This window comes from Aethalodelphis obliquidens, unplaced genomic scaffold (assembly GCF_003676395.1).
Source record: "Aethalodelphis obliquidens isolate GAN/ISIS:26980383/991018 unplaced genomic scaffold, ASM367639v1 scaffold22, whole genome shotgun sequence".
Lineage (NCBI taxonomy): Eukaryota > Metazoa > Chordata > Mammalia > Artiodactyla > Delphinidae > Aethalodelphis > Aethalodelphis obliquidens.
In genome coordinates this window covers 1,194,936-1,212,567 of record NW_020837966.1, presented here as the reverse complement: position 1 = coordinate 1,212,567, position 17,632 = coordinate 1,194,936, and the positions used below count along the sequence as shown (strand labels likewise).

At 55.7% G+C, this 17,632-nt stretch overlaps 2 protein-coding genes across 2 annotated transcripts; one reads left to right on the top strand and one right to left on the bottom strand.

The window, feature by feature from the left end:
* Window positions 1-1,423: 1,423 nt before the first annotated feature.
* On the bottom strand, window positions 1,424-7,731 carry PARP3 (poly(ADP-ribose) polymerase family member 3). Its single transcript, XM_027120987.1, is given in 13 exon segments — window positions 1,424-2,214; window positions 2,656-2,811; window positions 4,003-4,180; window positions 4,426-4,512; window positions 4,722-4,871; window positions 5,110-5,336; window positions 5,639-5,753; window positions 5,755-5,787; window positions 5,961-6,145; window positions 6,385-6,514; window positions 6,891-6,958; window positions 6,961-7,068; window positions 7,710-7,731. Coding segments are annotated over 12 exon segments (1,605 nt in total). The 5' UTR covers window positions 7,067-7,068; window positions 7,710-7,731; the 3' UTR covers window positions 1,424-2,044.
* Window positions 7,732-8,474: 743 nt separating this feature from the next.
* Window positions 8,475-15,966, top strand: RRP9 (ribosomal RNA processing 9, U3 small nucleolar RNA binding protein). Its single transcript, XM_027120957.1, has 15 exons — window positions 8,475-8,618; window positions 8,889-8,971; window positions 11,519-11,628; window positions 12,022-12,089; window positions 12,173-12,214; window positions 12,481-12,607; window positions 13,242-13,366; window positions 13,449-13,541; window positions 13,939-14,039; window positions 14,124-14,258; window positions 14,351-14,413; window positions 14,637-14,782; window positions 14,864-14,943; window positions 15,611-15,684; window positions 15,797-15,966. Exons 1-15 carry the CDS (start codon window positions 8,532-8,534, stop codon window positions 15,888-15,890), a joined length of 1,428 nt encoding a protein of 475 aa, XP_026976758.1. The 5' UTR covers window positions 8,475-8,531; the 3' UTR covers window positions 15,891-15,966.
* The last annotated feature ends 1,666 nt before the right edge of the window (window positions 15,967-17,632 follow it).

Sequence of the window (17,632 nt, the reverse complement as noted above, 5' to 3'; positions counted from 1 at the left end):
TGGGTGTAGCAATTCTGAAACTGCTTTTTGTGTGGGATTGAGCAAATAAGTAAATATACTGATGTTGATGAGAACCAAAGTTCTGACAGTTGGAGAAGGGAGTAAAATCATGGATATGGGGAAGAATGGAAAGACCATATGGTGTTGGATTGGAATTGGAGAAACAGACACAGATAGATGTGTTTATTTACATATACATATTTCCTAGCCCTCTTTGCTACTGGGACTGAAAAGCAATGACACCCAGTACCAAAGAGCATACCTACTGCCCAGATCTTGGATTCTAAATACCGTTTCCTGCTCTAGGGAACCAGGGCTCCTTGGAGAAATGGCTGATTCTAGGTTTGTGCAAAATGAGCCTGGAACATCGTGTGATACCAGAACATAAGGCAGTGCTCATAAAATGATGTAGACACAGGAGTCAGCTTAAAGGACCTTCTGCTGGCCAAAGCTGGGACAATTTGAGGATCAAAATAATAACAGTAATGGATTATAACCCATTGCATAAAATAGGAACCCACAAATCCATACTGATAATAAACAAAGGGGGCTATTATTAATAAATATAGAAGAAATGATGGAATTAAATTATTTAACTATCATTTGCAACCATCTTAGCAAAAATTGATTCAAGTCATCGATTTCAGGTAAAAATCATCATTGGATTTTAAAGCTAGTGGGTGAAAGTTGATGAGGAATGGAACATTTACACCTCAAAATATTTCCCCACAGATTACTGATTAATTAAAAATGGGGGAAATGGTAACTTCCCAGTGGAGAAACCTGGTGGACACGACCTTGAGCAACCAAATTTACATCACCAAGAATGGGACATGTCCCTCCTGATACAGTGCACCGAGGACACAGCATTCATGTAATGTTCCTGCCCAAACTGCAATGCCTGAATCTAATCACTGCAAAACATCAGACAAACCCGGACTGAGAGACAGTCTATAAAACAACTGGCCTGTACTCTTCAGTAGTGTCAAGAGTGTCTAAGTTATGAAGGAAAAAAAAAAAGGCTGAAGAATGGTTTCAGATGAAAGGAGACCAAAGAGACACGACAACTAAATGTGGTGTGTGACACTGCACTGGACCCTGACCTGCTGTCTAGCATCTGCACCCCTTGTTTGTGGACAGGGTAGCCTGGGGTGATAACTAGCATTCTTTCATGACAGCAGAGCTGCACCCCTTGCAGATATTCTCAATTCATTTATGATATTCACATAGAAGACACACATGGGTGTTTGGTGCCAAGACACAAGGAATGCTTGATTTGCCTGGCCACGTCTGGGCTAAAGGACAGAATCACCAGGTGGGTCTCCACGTGACCAACAGTTCTGAGTTGATGGGGACGGTCCCTTTTGGAGGCTCAATGACACCCAGTACCAAAGAGCATACCTACTGCCCAGATCTTGGTCCCTTTTGGAGGCTCAATGATCAGAGGAGGCCAGTCGTTGCAGTGACCAATGTAGACTGACCAGGGTGGGTGGGAGTGTGTGTACAACCCACGTCCTCCGTGTGAGTGGTCACTCCCTGGAGTGGGGCTGGAACTGCTATGTGGTGTGGTGGGTCACTGTGGAAAGCAAGAAGGCCCAGGCCTTGTGCAGCTTTGGCACAGACAGAGGTCAGGGGGGTGAGCCAATACAATGTGCACTTGCCTGTGCATGTCTGAAGTTCAGCCCACCTCGGTGATCACGCCTCTCTCGGATGGACAGTCTGGGCCAGGGTGGATGGCCCGGGGGGTTGTGGGACCCGCCCACTCTCAGCCTGTGCCCCTCTAACTACACAGGCTTGAATAGGCTGCTGTATCCGTGTCCCAGTAATAATGCCAATCCATCACACCCATCACCTTAGGGGACGAGACTGAGGCCACAGCCATGCCAGGACCACAAGGATTAGAGGGAGAGGGGATCACTGTCTGGACACAGGAGGGAGATTTGAGAGCAAGAAGGGGTGATATGGGGGCACCAGGGATGGGAGGAAGATTGAGGATGATGGTCTAGCTCCTGGCGGTGGACGGGAGGCGGGTCGGGCAGACAGCTCAGAGGCGAACCTCCAGCAGGTAGCATAGGCGGCACTGACTCTCCTGGTAGATGAGATACTCACTCTGGAAGAAGCTGGAGCTGCTGAACTCTGGGCAGGGCATGGGCTGGCCCTGGGGCACCACCACTTGCTGGCCATCCAGCTCTAGCTTGGTGTCCTGGGTTGGAACTGCAGGGCACAGCAAGGGCCATGAATGACCCAAGGGTCACTGGTCCTTGGCTTTACCGGTAAGTCCTACCCCCTGTGCTCTCTACTTCTACCACAGGGAGTGCCCACTCATTCCCACCTTGCCAAACTCCAAACCGCTGCATAGGCTGGGCCTTCTGCCTGGAATCTCCTCCCCCATTTCTCTGCCTGGGAAATGCCTGCTCATCTTTCAATGCTCAGTCAATGACACCTCTTCTTTGAAGCTCTCCTGGATGCCCAGGAAAGATTTGTTGAATCAGTGAATGTTTGTTGAATGATAAAGTGAATGACTGCATTGAAGAATCCTGCTTCTTTTCGTCCTTCCTCACAAGCCCCTTCCTTGCTCACCTCCTCCCTGAAAGCATCCTGCTCTATCTCAGCCTCACCTCTATCCTTAGGCCTGTCCAGCTTCATGGGATTCACCAGGCTCTGTGTGGCCACGGGTAATGACACTGTCGAAGCCAGGGGGCTGCTGCTTCAAGCTGGGCTCATAGACGGTGATGCGGTACTCTCTGCGCACTGCCACCTCACCCAGGAACATGTAGCCAATGTCATGGGCCCCGCAGGACATGCCAGTAACTGGGGGACACAGGGAGGCTCAGGGTAGGCAGACCGGCTCTCTGCCTGACTCCCTGGGCTCCTCTCTGCTGCACTGTTATCTCCTTTGGCTTTGCTGCCCCGGCCCAGAAAAGTACCCATCTTTCTTCCGTCCTTCCTCCAACCATTTCTCCAGGCCCCTTGTCCTGGCTGTGCTCCCTCCCCACTCTCTCCTCCATTGCTCAACTCCCAGAGTCCAGGCGTCTGCCACCCTCACCAAGGTCAGTAATGGCCTTCCAGTGACCATATCTGGGGTGGGGGCTTTTCAGGCCTGCTCTGCTGATTTTGCCACGGCATCCTTCACCCTCTACCCTGAGACCCCCTTGCAATGCTCTCCTGAGGCCAACCTCCACTTCTTCTTAGGCTCCTCTGCCCTCCTAGTGGACGCCTTGGCCTTGAGCAACCTTCAGCTCCATCTGCACTTGGGTGAATCCTCCGACCTTGGTCTCTTGAGTGGCGGAGGGCAGTGGTCTCCAATAATGAGGTCAACCTGGGCTGAGAAGCCAGTAGGGGCAGGTCACCTCAGTGAGGACACCCCTGGACAGAAACTTGGGGGTCATTAGAGACACCCTCGACCCTTTCCCACAATGCTGCCCATCCCACCTCCCACATACTCCTCTCATGGATTCTCTCCTCCGCCTCCATTGCCCTGGGCTGGGGGCCCATCACATTTGGCCTGGATGGGAACACAGCCTTCCTGCAGCCTCTGGCCTTTGCCACCCTCCCAACGGCTGCAGCCACGTTCAACTGTACTCCCCATCACTTTCTGAATAAGGCTCGCTTGATCCTCCTGGGCCCCCAAGCCCCACACCCACACTAGGCATTTGCTCTAAGCTTTGTCATCAGGCCGTGCCTGGAGGTGCTGACCTGCCGCAGCCTCCCAGGCTTCGTGCCACTCCCTGGCTGCTTTACCTTGAAGGCTCCTCTTTCACCCCCTCCCAGGTCAGGTTGGCACACTCATCCCATCTGCATCGCCTTCTCCAGGAAGCTGTCGCTGACCAGCAGATGCCTCCTTTGAGTCCCCCAACCCCCAGGATGCCCCACAGAGCTCTCTAGTCAGTAACTATCCGAGGGGTCCTCTCCTGGATCCACTGCAGGTGGGACAAGTAATGGGCCCCATGCTCCTTAGTGTCCCCATACCCACTCAGGGCTTGGCTCTGAGGGACACCTCACCATAGCCATCTGACTTGCTGTTCTCCGAGGCAAAGTAGATGCCTTTGCCAACACGGCCACCAGAATGTGGCATGATGCGAAGCCCACTGGTGAGGATGGCGGCCACCACAGCCACGTTGGTGCCATGCCACAGTAGCTTCCGATTACCCAGCTTGTCGTGGGCCTGGAACTGATCTCCCTAGGGGGGGAGATGGGAACCAGGAGAGTCATGCCACCCAAGCTCAGGTGTTTCTATCTGCCATCAGAGGGTATGACCAAGGCCAAGGGTTCCCTAGTCACTCACATACTCATGCACACATGCACAAGACCTAGGCCTGGTGGAAACTGGTCAGAGTTTCTCAGCCAACTCGCTAAAGGGAAGATAAGCCAAGATCATCTCCCTAAGGGACAAGGTAGTGATGGTGGGGAGGAAATCTTCCTCACCTCCCCTTCTCGGTTCACTGTCCAACTATGTTGAAGAGCAGGGCAACTGTACTTGCTGCCAGTCTTTTCCAAGCAGGGATGTATCACCTGCAGGGAGAGAAGAAACTGGGTGCCAAGAGCAAGAAATGTATGGACTAACCTCCACTTGTCCCCTGCAGTTCCAGAGCTCTCCTCAGGCCCTGGAGACACAGCGAGAGAAGGCCCGAGGAAAGGGATTCTTCTGGGCACCTGGAGGGCAGACAGGCAAGGGGCCAGTGCCCACTGCTAGCTCGGCTCCTCTGTGGCGACCGGCCCACCTTGTACTCAGGCACCTTTGGGTCCAGCAGCTGGAGCTGGCACTTGAGGAGCTGGTAATCTCGGTCCAGTGGGTGTGGCACCTCCTCCACTTTCTTTGTCTCCTTGGGGGCTGCCTGCAGGGTCTGGGCCAGCTCGATGTCTGCCAGCACCTAAGGGGATGGGCACTGGCAGCTTGTGTGTCCCCTTGACCCTGGGCCTCCCCTCCCCCTCCCACATAAATAGGACCATGGCCACCCCACCTTATTCAGCCCCACCCCATCTATCTGTCTGTCCTTCCCCTCCCCTGTCCTTCGGCCTGCCCATCGCAGTTGATCTATCTGTCCCCCATCTCCCTTGCCCCATCTATCTGTTTGGTAACCCCACTGCCTGTAACCTGCCAACCCTCACCAGCAGCATATCCTTCTTGGGCTGCAGAAGTTCCGGGGAGTTGATGGGTGGGGGCTGGCTACGGCCGAAGTTGTGGGGAATGATGGTGTAGAAGTGGGAGGACAGCTCCTCCAGGCTGAGACCACGACCTGCGGGGGCTTTCAGGGTCGCCTCCACTGCCTCCAAGGCCTCCAAACCCCGGGAAATCTGCTGCTTGCTCAACTTCCCCAGTGGCATCTTCTTCACATCTGGGGGGATGGGGAGAGTGGGGAGTCAGGCCCACAGCCCTGCCACCCCCAGACCCCTGCTACCCTTCCTGGCTCCTCCCCCCTCACCCAGGTTCATGATAGCCATGGCATTCTTTTTTTTTTTTTTTTTTTGCGGTATGCGGGTCTCTCACTGTTGTGGCCTCTCCCGTTGCGGGGCACAGGCTCCGGACGCGCAGGCTCAGCGGCCATGGCTCACGGGCCCAGCCGCTCCGTGGCATGTGGGATCTTCCTGGACCAGGGCACGAACCTGTGTCCCCTGCATAGGCAGGCGGACTCTCAACCACTGCGCCACCAGGGAAGCCCAGCCATGGCATTCTTGAACATGTCCTTGCTGAAGATGTTGGTGATGAGCTTCTGTGTGGCTGCGTCCAGGGAGCAGGGCTGCACTTGCTGAACCACGAACTACGGTCCTCACTGGGCCTCCGTCTACCTAGGGGTAGAGGGCCCACCTGGGCAGGAGCAGCTGGGCAGGGCACCTGCACCTAGAGCAGGGCCTGGCCAGACCGAGGCCAGAGAGGAAGGCCTGTGCCTGAGAGTATACAGCTGGGCAGTGGCTGTCCCTTCCCTCGGCCCAGGCCCACCCTCCCTCTCTGGCCACTTCACCTTCACCATGGCTTCCTGGGCCTCATCCTCTCTCTGTACTTCGATAAGTGTATACTTGCTGGGGTGGGCCACAAAGTGGTCCCGCTCTGCCCAGCTGTTCTTGGTCTTGTCCCGAAACTTCTTTTCAAAGTCCTTCTGTGCATCCTCCAGTGACATGAAGCGGCTAAGTTGTGACTGGCCCACCTCTCCCGGCAAGCAACAGCTTTCAGAGGTGTGCCTACCACAGTGCCCGCCGTAAATGTTTGCTGGCCTCTACTGTGCAGGCCCTGTGCCGAGCGCCCCTGGATGTCAGAGGTGGGGCAGGGCACAGTCAGAGGCTGTGGACTTTTGGCCTGAGTAAGCTGTGGGGACCCCGGGAAGCAGGGGCCATGCGTTGAGCAGGGAGAGGTGGGGAGGATGCGGGCACAGGGTGGGTGAGTGGTACTCACCACGCGCCCCCAGCGGTTCCAGCAGATAAAGCAGTCACCTTCTTCCAGCAGCTGGATGATGTAGAACTTGTTTTTGTTGCTCCCAGTGTTGGTCTGGTTCAGGGTACAGTCGTAGTCTTCATGCACCTGTGGCCAGAGTGGGTGCGTGGAGGGCAGGCTGGCTCCGGCCGCCCCTGAGTGGGATGGGGTACCTGGCTGCACGCTGACAGGAATCACACTGCACTGGGGTGTCAGAGGAGGCCCTGTCTGGGAACCCTGCCTTAAGTGTCGTTGGGGGAAGACTGAGCAGCTCAGGGGCCTGTCCTGGGGTCTGAAGAGCAGACATGACCCACCTGGATCTGATGGGATATAGCCCTGCCTGACCTTTGGGGTCTTGGAAGAACACAGTTTACTTGGGAGCCTTGAGCTATTTAGCCAGAGCCAAGGGGGAGGGGAGGAGGTCTGAGTGTACTTGTACCCAAGAGGGAGCAGGCACTGGGACTGGCTGGGGACTACAGCTTACCTGAGTCCTAGGGTTGCAGCTGAGTGGGCACAGGGGGTCCACTTAGGCTATGCGCTTCTCTGTGGGTGGAGGGCCTCGGCAGTGGAGCGGAAACTGTCCTCCTCTTGTGCCCCCTGACGCCCCTTCTTCTTCTCAGGACCCTCACGCTGTACCTGGGGCTTGCGCTTTGGAGCCATGGCTGTTCTAGGGCACAGAGGGGGTCCTCAGGCATCCGTGACATTTGCGTCCCACCTGGCTGGCACAGCACTAACTTGCCCCACCCTGAGATTGCCCTTTGGTGACCTCCCTCTGCCTCCATTTCCCCACTCCCGGTCCCTGACCAAAACCGGCTCTCTGTACCCCAGATACACCCCTTTCTCCAGTCACCAGGGCCAGGCCAGGCCCCTGTCCAGTCTGCCCAGTCTGGCCAAGGAAGAGGGGCTCTCCACCCTCTATGGCTCTTTTGTGTGTTCTGAGGTTGAAGGGAAAGTGAAAGGAGAATCTGCCCCCTCCCATTTCTGGGCTCCTCTCCCCAGAGCACTCTCTGCTCCTCCCCCATCTCAGCTAACTTGGATCTGGCATGGTTGCTGGGCTGAGTCACCCCAGCTATGGAGGAGAGTGGGCAGTGGCTCCCGGGGGGCTAGCACTCCTAAGGCCAGATCTGTCTCTCCAAAGATTAGGACCCAATAGCGCAGAAACCCTTCCCAGCAGGTTCAAGAGTTTTGGGGTGCCAGCCTCCGTCCCAGACCAGTGGCATTGAACTGCCAGAGGGCAAGGGTCAGTCACACCCGCCCTGCCCTGCCCTGTGGAGGGCTGTGGGAGAGGCCATAGAGCACTCACCTAAGAGAAGCAGGGACCTGGGAGAGGTTGTGGCCACCAGGTCAGTAACTCCCAGGCAGTCCTAGTTCTAACAACCTCTCGTAAGCCTTAGGGGAGCAGGGAAGAAGTGGGTGTGGGTAGGATTCCAGCTATTTGGCCACCAGTCTGGTGAGTCAGAGGCTGGGCAGGCCGAGGCGGGCAGGCAGCCTGTCCCATGGATGGGTGGACACTTGATCCGGACACAGCCAAGGCCCAGGGGACTGACGCGCCCTTAGAGCTGCTCATCTGGCCTGAGGCATGCAATACGTATCCACCGGTTGTCCAGTGACCTTGGCCCCAGGTGCGGGCATTGCCTTCTCCCGGGGGCTGCCGGATCCCTCTCCCCCGCCCCGGTTATTTAGAGTCAGACTCTCTCACCCTGGCCCCCGCCCCTGACGGGGACGAGTCACGTTCCAGGAAAAGGAATCCCGCGTCTCTGGCGCCCCCCAGCGTCCAAGGAGAGCAAACACAGAGACGGTGTCGGGGTCCGACCCCTCTTCATACGTCAGTCAGCGGCAGGGCGCACGCGCCGCAGCCGTTGGCCGGAAGCGCCAGGGAGAGGCTTGCTTCCTACTGGAGCCGGGCGCGGGAGCCTATAGGAGTTCTAGGAGGCGTGGCCACAGACATTTATCCTATGGGCTCTTGGGGGCGAGACAGAACCTACCCAAGGGCCCAATGGAGCTGTGGGAGGCGGGGCCCACCGGGCGGTGGGAGCCTATCTTGGCTTGGAGTCTTGTGGGACGGCCCGGGTTCAGCCGCCACGTGAGTTCGCCAGGAGCCGCCGCAACACACACGGTGGGCAGCATGTCGGCGACTGGGGCGGTTCGGAAGAGGGGAAAGCCGGCCTCGGGGGCCGGGGCTGGTGCGGGGGCCGGCAAGTTGCGGCGAAAGGTGAGCACGGCGCTTTGGCGGGCCGGGGTCCATCCTATGTTACTGGGCCATTATCCCCATCCGGGGGCCCCGGCACCGGTCCCCTCGACCCCGGGACCCCAGCTGGAGTCAGCTTCGTCCCGTTCTTCGCGCGCCAAATACTGAAAAATCCTTTCACTTGAGCCGGGGGCTACCGCCTTTCCCAGTGACTCTCGAGGGACCCTAAGGGGCCCTTGGTCGAGCCGGGGTGGTCGGGACCCCTGACCAAAGAAAGTATTATATAATTCCTAGGGCGACTCTTCTGGGGACAAGGGCAAGTCCAAGGGTGGCGGCAAGATGAATGAGGAGATCTCCAGCGACTCGGAGACTGAGAGGTGAGCTCTTTTTTTCCACCTAGTAGAAAAGAACACTGGGGCCCATTTGTGTATGGAAGGAGTACTCAATGACGGGGGCTAGAGCTGGGCCTAGAACCCAGGACTCTGACCCTTGATTCTCAGATCTTGATTCTTTCCTCCACTTTTTGACCCTGAGAACTGTCATTTCCTTCACTGCAGGGGCGGTCTCTGTGTGGGGAGGACCCCCAGTCCTAATGGGAGACCAGTGAGACCTTCCTTCATGACAGGGAGCTGAACTCCAGGCAAGGGGAGAGGGATGCAAGAAATGCTTGCTAGTTCTTCATTCTGTTCTCCCACAATTTCACAGTTATTGAGAGTGCCAGGCACTAGTTTCACTGTTGAGAGAACAGAGATGAGCAGGCAGGTGAAGACGGAATGTGTTGTGGTGGGATGTGTATCTTAGAGCTGCGTGTTGTCGGAACAGAGAAGGGGAGTTTAAATGGGGCCTGGAGAGATGAGGAGGGGTTCCTCATGGAGAGATAGGGAAGGCATTCAGGGACCAGAGAAAAGTCTGGGGGCTAAGTGGGCTAGATGGGAGATGAAGAGGATGGGAGGGTAGGCAGTGGGTGCATCTGGACTGTGGAGGGCTTTGCGTACCTCCTCCATTCTGCAGGTGATGGGGGTGGAGTATGTTGCAGAGTTCAGAGGGGGCTGGCAAGGTATCAGGCCTGACCCTGTGGCATGGAAGCTGTAATATCAGAGAATCCCGGTGCCTTCCTTAAGAGTTGGCTTTAGAAATTCTAATTCTAAAAGTTGAGTACATGTTGGCCTTAACCTGCTCACAGATTTAATATATACTTTTTGTAGTCTTAAGGTTACTGTGGGTGTGTGCCAGGCCCTGTGCTAAGCACTTTTAAATATTTTTAAAATGTATTGTGAAATGTATCAGCTACAGAAGAGTTAACGAAATGTAATTGTACCATAAAGAGTAATGATGAAATGATGAACCTCTGTGCACCCACCAGAACTAGACCATTCGTAGAAACTTAGAAGCCCCAACTGCCATTCCTGACTTAAGTTAATCATTTCTTTGGTTTCCTTCCTTCCTTTTTCTTTTTTTCCTTTTCCCTTTTCTGATTCAGGTATAACTTACATACAGTAATATTTACCTTTCTTAGTGTACTGTTCTGTGAGTTGTGACAGTCGCATATAGTCGTGTAACTACCACCACTGTAAAGATATAGAAGGGTTTTACCACCCACCAAAATCCCCCATGGCTCCTTTGCAGTCAATTCCCACCCCACTCCAACCAGTAACTGCTGTCCCTAGAATTTTGCCTTTTCCAGAATGTTATTTGAGTGGAATTACAATGGTTGTATACTTGCTTTGATTTTCTTTAGAGTTCTGTCTTCTATGTGTGAACCCGAAACAATAGATTGATTCCTTGGGTAAACTGAGTAGAAGTTAAGACCCTGGTGTATGAGGGAAGGGCAGCACCAACCCCGTTGGCTGAAGACTTGCTGCGCACTGGGTACTAACCGGTCTCAGGAGCATGGTCAGGCCTTGGCTTCCTTGAGAATTTCCAAGGTCGTTTCTGGGGAAGTTGTGGGCAAGGTCATGGATGAGTCTAGGAAACAATTGGGCTACCTGACAGCGACTAGGTATCTACAGGCACTTGATCAGAGGGAACGGGCTGCCCTGGGTTTTCTGCTTCTGAGTTCCCGTGACTTACCTCCAGCTCCCAGGAGCAAGTCAAAGTAGGACTTATCTTGAGTGAGGGGCATGGAGGGGAAAGCAGGGACTTCACTAGCACAAGGTCAAGCCAGGCCCAGTTAAGCTTCACCTGGAATCCCATCCTCAGGGTAGAGGATGGTGCCTTGGCAGTGAGGATAGGGCGTTGATAGTCCCAACACGTCTGCCTCTTGGTTCCTTGCATCAGATCTGGGCTGGCTGCTCCCCTGTGTCTGGGGGGTCGTTGTTGTTCTGAGATCTACCGTTTCTGCTTTACATGTTGGATCTTCTGTTTCCTGTCTCCCGTGCCTTCCCCAATCTTAGCTTACTCTCTTGTTCAGGGAGCACATCCTCCATCCTTAAAAGAAGGAGAAAGGACCACTTTTGTGGCACCTTGTACATCTGATATGTTTTCATTTATCATTAATGGTTTAACTGGCATGCCATTCCAGTGGTTAGCATTTTATTCCGAATTTTGTACGTGCAGCTCCTTTGTTTTCTGCTCTCAGTGTTGCTGTTGAGGCTTCTGGAGTCATTTTGATTCCTGATCCTTTGTATACGGTCTGATTTTTCTTGGAAGCCTGTAGAACCTTCTCTTTCCCTCCAGAGTTGAGAGATTTCCCAGTGATCTCTTTGGGTTTGGGGTCTGTTTTCACCCTTACGTTGGGCCCTGGGTGGGCCCTTTCAGTTTGGTAAGTCACATCTTTCAGTTTTCTGTGTGTGAGACCATTGGCCATGAGGGCTGGCAGGGATGGGGGTGTCAAGTGGCTGGGGAAGCAGCGAGGAGCACGGTCCTAGTGGCCAGAGGAGCGGGCCGAGCCCTCCTGCTCACAGCCTAGTTCCTCCTGCTCACAGCCTAGTTCCCAGGAGGAATGAGGAGGAGGAGGCGGAGGAGCTGGAGGAGACCGCACAGGAGAAGAAGCTGCGCTTGGCCAAGCTCTACCTTGAGCAGCTCAAGCAGCAAGGTGAGCCTGTGGACTGGGCAGGTGAGGGGCGGGGCCTATGCCTGAGTCTGCCTGCTGTGGCCCCAGCCACCTGGTGGGTGACTGATGCAGGTAGCCGGTGGGCCGCTGGGGCTGCTGCTGCTGGCGGCCCTGTGGGAGGGTGGCTAGGAGCTCTAATGGATCTTCTGGGGTGGGCCAGGCCTTCAGGGGGCTTCAGACTGATCTGATAAGTAAAGGCAGGGGGTGGGCAGGAGACCATCCAGCCCTCCCTCCCCTTTGGCTGAGGTGGCCTGAACTTCCATGGGACACAGCCCAAATGTTCAGGGCCCAGGACTGAGGTGGTGGGTGGGGATGGGAAGGGAAAAGTGGGGTGTTGTTGGCCTGGGTTTACTTGGCTTGGTCTGTCCTACACAGAGGAGGAGAAGGCCGAGGCCCGCGAATTTGAGGAGGACCAGGTGGCAGGGAGGCTGAAGGAGGACGTGGTGAGTGTGGAGGGAGGGTGGTGGGAGGGAAGGGATGGGGCTGGTCCTGCTCCTGGGATCTCACCTCTCTCCTCTCCATGCAGCTCGAGCAGAGAGGCAGGCTGCAGAAGTCGGTGGCAAAGGAGGTGAGCAGACAGGGCACTTTGGTGTCAGATTGGAGGGAATCACCTGGGTTGGTGGGCAGATGGCCCAACTGGGGACTCAGGCTGTGGGGTGTTTGCTCTGGAACATAGTGGGCACTTGGGCAGACAGGGTCAGGTAATGGTCTGGTCTTGGCAGCCCTGGGTCCGGTTTTCCTTCTGGGCAGTGTGGTGGGAAAGGATGGCATGTGTGTGTGTGGAGGGGGGCCTTCCTGCCCCTAGTTGCAGTGACCCGGTCCCTGCCTGCCTAGATCCAGGCCCCAGACCCTGCTGAAATTCGAATCTTACGGGGCCACCAGCTGTCCATCACATGTTTGGTTATCACCCCTGACGACCTGGCCATCTTTTCTGCCGCCAAAGACTGCACCATTATTAAGTGTGAGTGAGTGCCTGCGTGGGGGTGCAGCTGTGAGGGATCATCTGGGCCAGCTGGTCTGGGGAGGAAGAAATAATCAGGGAAAACTGAGACCCGACGGGGGAAGCTTCCGGAGACAGGTTTGCTTCCAAAGAGGTGTTCTCTGGATGACAGTGGAAGCTTCTGCCCAGGAGTGGGACTTGTGAGCTCCCTGTCAATGTCATTGGAGATGATGGAGTGGAGGCAGGATGATGATTTAATGGGAGTTGATGCTTCAGTTGGGCAGTTGGACTAGAGGACAGCTGAGGCTCTGCGCAGTCCTGGGATTGAGTTCCTGGTCCTCCTGGGTTCCTGGCCTTTGACCACTGAGGGCTGTCCTCATCCACCCATAGTAGTAACAGGAAGAGCTCGTACCATCAGTCCCAAGCACTTTCCTGTCCCTTTTCTTCTGGGCTTCATGGCTGCTCTTTGGGATTATTGTCACCACTTAACAGATGAGGAAACTGAGGTGACTTGTCCAGGGGCTCACAGTGGCTAAACCAGATCTTCTGACCTGAGGCCAGGAGTTTTTCCATGGTGCCACGCTGCCCTTGAGGGGGGTTGCCAGACAGTCCTGCCTTGTGTCCCAGTAGCATCTCTCTTCCCCCTTGGTGTCAGGGAGTGTGGAAAGTGGACGGAAGCTTCATGTGATCCCTCGAGCCAAGAAGGGTGCCGAGGGGCAGCCCTCCGGCCATAGTAGCCACGTCCTCTGCATGGCCATCTCCTCCGATGGCAAGTACCTGGTAAGGCAGGATTGGCCCCGGGAGTAGGTGAGAGGTGTGGGCACATGGTGGGTGCCCATGGCCATTGCCCTTGTCTCCATAGGCCTCGGGTGACCGCAGCAAGCTCATTCTCATTTGGGAGGCCCAGAGCTGCCAGCACCTGTACACCTTCACGGGACACCGGGACGCCGTGTCGGTGAGAAGCTGGGCCTCCTTTAGTGGACGTTTCTCGAGCACCCGAGTGGGCCAGGCATGGTACTGGGATCCAGGGAATGGTGTGAAAGAGGCAGTGGGTCCCCATCCTCAGGGAACCTGCACTTTGGTGAACAGGACAGAAACAGGGTGAAGCAATAGGGAAGAGCTGGGGGAGACTGAGTCGAGCTTGCCTAGGGAGAGGGAGGCCTGAGAAGTCTGTACTTGCTTGAGGGCAGGCAAGTGTGCCCCTGGCTCCACGTAGAGCCCCACAGCGCTCTTGATGGGGGCTGGCTTCCTGTGCCACGTGACCTGCTTTTCAGGACGTCCTCCCTGGGCCTGACCTCTGTCTCTCCTGCTGTAGTCCAGATTCCTTTTGCCCTCTTTCCATGCACCCTTAGGGGCTGGCATTCCGCAGAGGCACCCACCAGCTCTACAGCACGTCCCACGACCGCTCTGTGAAGGTGTGGAATGTGGCGGAGAACTCCTACGTGGAGACGCTGTGAGTATGCGCAGACAGAGGGCACGCGGATGTGTGCGTGCAGGTTCACGGGTGACCCCATCCTCCCTCTGTCCCCCTCTCCAGCTTCGGGCACCAGGATGCTGTGGCTGCACTGGATGCTCTGAGCAGGGAGTGCTGCGTGACCGCCGGGGGCCGGGACGGGACCGTGCGTGTGTGGAAGATCCCCGAGGAGTCCCAGCTTGTCTTCTACGGCCACCAGTAAGGTGGCCTGCTGCACTGGGCATTGAGGGGGCCACCCGCATAGGCTGGGGGTGAGGTTGGGCCACGCCCCTCATGGTGCCTTTCTCCAGGGGCTCCATTGACAGCATCCAGCTCATCAACGAGGAGCACATGGTGTCGGGTGCAGACGATGGGTAAGTGCTGCCTTCTACCACTGCCACTGCCCCTGGACTTGCTGCGTAGAATCCTCCTGCTCGGGAGCTGTAGTAACCCCTTTCCATAGATGAGGACATTGAGGCAAAGAGCGCAGGGGACCTGGTCTGCTTCCTGTGGCTGGTGTGCACTTGGTCCCTTCCTGCCGTGTGGCCCTTCTGCCCTGCCCCTGGCCCCCTCACTGACCGTGCTCCCTGTCCACAGTTCTGTAGCCTTGTGGGGCCTCTCTAAGAAGCGGCCACTTGCCCTGCAGCGTGAGGCCCATGGGCTGCGGGGGGAGCTGGGCTTGGAGCAGCCCTTCTGGGTGTCATCGGTGGCAGCCCTGCTCAACACGGACCTCGTGGCCACAGGTGGGTGCCCTGTGTGGCAGAAAGGAGGGGATCTCAGGGTGGGCTGGTGAGGGGGGTGCTCACTGTCTCCCTGTCCCCCAGGCTCTCACAGCAACTCTGTGCGGCTCTGGCAATGCGGGGAGGGCTTCCGGCAGCTTGACCTTCTCTGCGACATCCCCCTGGTGAGTGAGGCTTGAATACCCAGCCTGTCTTTACCACACTCCCAAGGCCCGTTACAGTGTTTTCCTGCCAGAAGGGCGGTTCCTCAGAGCAGGGCCAGCTATGATTTCTCTTTCTAGCCCCAGCTCCTAGCACAGGGCCTGCAGGAACCCTCCCTTCTTCCTCTCCCTTCCCCGCCTCCACTCCCCTCCTTGTCCTAGGCCCTGTCCTGGTTACTGGGGTACAAGGCAGGGAAGTGTGGGCAAAGGCATGGAGGGCCTGGCCCTGTGATGGGATCTGCATGACTGGTGCCAGACTGAATGCCAGGCTAGGGTGTGTGGACTTGGTGCAACCTAGGGCAGAGTGGCAGGATCTGTCAGTGACTTCTAGTGACAGTTCAGGGCTTGGGTCAATGGTGATGGTCATGGAGTCTCCAGAGCCAGGACCAGGAGCCAGGCCCTACTTGGTGTACACCATCTCCTTCATCCCCACAAACTCTTTGCGAGGCCTGTGCTCTACTTTCCCCATCTCACAGAGGTGGATGCTGAGGCCCTGAGGGGTAGAGGGCTGGCCCAGGTGGCAGGACGCAGAGCAGGGATTTAACCCAGGCTGGGCCTTTGACTGTGATGCTGGGGCTGTGGTGAGGGATCTGTTCTCACATCTTACTGCCTTGTCCCTCCCTCTTCTCAGGTGGGCTTTATCAATAGCCTCAAGTTCTCCAGTGCTGGGGACTTCCTGGTGGCCGGGGTAGGGCAGGAGCACAGGTATGAGGCACTTCTCGAGGGGTGCGGGTGGGGCAAATGGCATAGGGTGGGTGGCTGGGTGGGAATGGGGTGGGGCTGGGCCCGCCCTCAGCTGCTCCTCTCGCCCCTGCAGGCTTGGCCGGTGGTGGCGGATCAAAGAGGCCCGGAACTCCGTCTGCATCATCCCTCTCCACAGGGCCCCCAGGCCCCCTACTGCTGGCTCCTGACTCTCTCATCCCCTTTATTTAAGTTCTTCCCAGGCCATCCCCTGCCTTCTTTGTATTAAAAGCCTCCTCTTCTGGGCCTTGTCTCCTCTAGCTTCTTGACTGGGGAGGGCAGGGGGATGGCAGGGGATGGCTTAGTAAAGGCCTGGGGGCTTTATCCTTTCCAGCGAATTTGGGGATGGAGCCCTCAGCTGGCTTCTGGCTCCTAGACCCTGAGTATCCTCTACGACTTTGTTAGGCCAGCTTTCCACCCAGTGCTCCGGGCTGGTTGGGGTCAGAAGCTGCTGATCCCTCAGCTAAGAAGCTGTGGCTGTTCAGTGTGTGTAAGGGCTGGCTGTGGGGTCTGAGGACTGAAAGAAAGACAGTTAGACCTACAAGTCAGGCTGATCTGCACCACCCAGGCCAGGTTAGGAAGCTTTAGGAGCTAGACTGCCCTTGGGGTGAGGGTCCGGGTGGAGGTGGGACCCTGCATTGCTCACTGCTTGGGGACAGTGTCAGAAGTGGGAATAGCTCTGCCCTTGGTCTAAATGACAGCCAGGCTGCATGATTCCTCACAACAGTGACCCTGCCAGGTTAATGTGTTCTCCTGATTCCACCAACTGGATAATTCAGCTTCTGCCATGGAGTGAAGTAAAGAGGAGGTGGAGAGGCTGATTGGAGAGGCAGCAGTGCAGGGAAGTGTCCTCTTCAATGGAAAATGAGCAAGGTGTGTTAAGGATCGGCTCTGAACTTTCCCTTAATGCCTTGGGCCCAACAGCTGAGCCTACGGTTCTCAAGCGGCAGCGTGGTCCCCTTGGGGGAGGAAGCTACAGGGCTTCCCTCCTGCTCCCCTGCTCATGAGGCCTCCCCCTTGGACAGACCTGCTCCTACCTTCATTCTCCTGGGGCCAGAAGGGTCAGGTTCAGATTGAACCCCTGAAAACCCTGTTGTGGATCAGAGGATGTTACTAGAATTCACTCCTTATGTCCCGCCTTAAATAGAGCTCAACAACAGCATACACATACCTCTTGAATAATATTGCAAGTAACACGGAAATGCCCCTTAATACACAAACCCCTTTTCCATTAGCACATTCCCAGGGAGAAAGGAAAGTTTGAAAATAAATGCTTTTGGAATTGAAACTGAAAATAATCCCTCTTACAGCTTCTAGTCTCAGCCTTGGTCAGCTGAGACTTCTGCTGTAGTTGGGCTCTTCCTTCCTCCCAAGCAATGGGAAGTCATGAGAGGGTTGAAAACAGAAAAGTAATAGGATCTGGTTCACAATAAAAAGAAAAAACAAGTCACTGCTCTGTGGAGAATTAATTAGTAAATGTTTGGGGGAAGAAGGGCATCCACTTAGGAAGCTATAGTAAATAGGTGAGAGGTGATGGTGGTGTGAGAGGGCCAGCAGAAGTGGGGAGGCAGAGCTATGGTTGGGTTGTGTTTGGAGGTGACGCCAACAGACCTTGCTGATCTGTTAATTGTGGAATGAGATGAATGTGGCACCACAGACAGTGTGACGTTTACCAAGATGAGAAAGACCAGGTGGAGAAAGCAGGATGAGAAGGATCAGCAGTTTAGTTTGCAGTGTCTAGTAGATGTAGGGAAGTTGAGTAGGCAATGAGTTCACTGCTATATGTTTTATAACATATGAAGCCATGTGATTCTGAGGTGCAGAATTACACCTCCCACCTCACACTCCAGTGGTCTCAAGTGCTCTCCTGTCTTCTCCCCTGATGGACTCAAGGCCACAATTAGATGGGTGA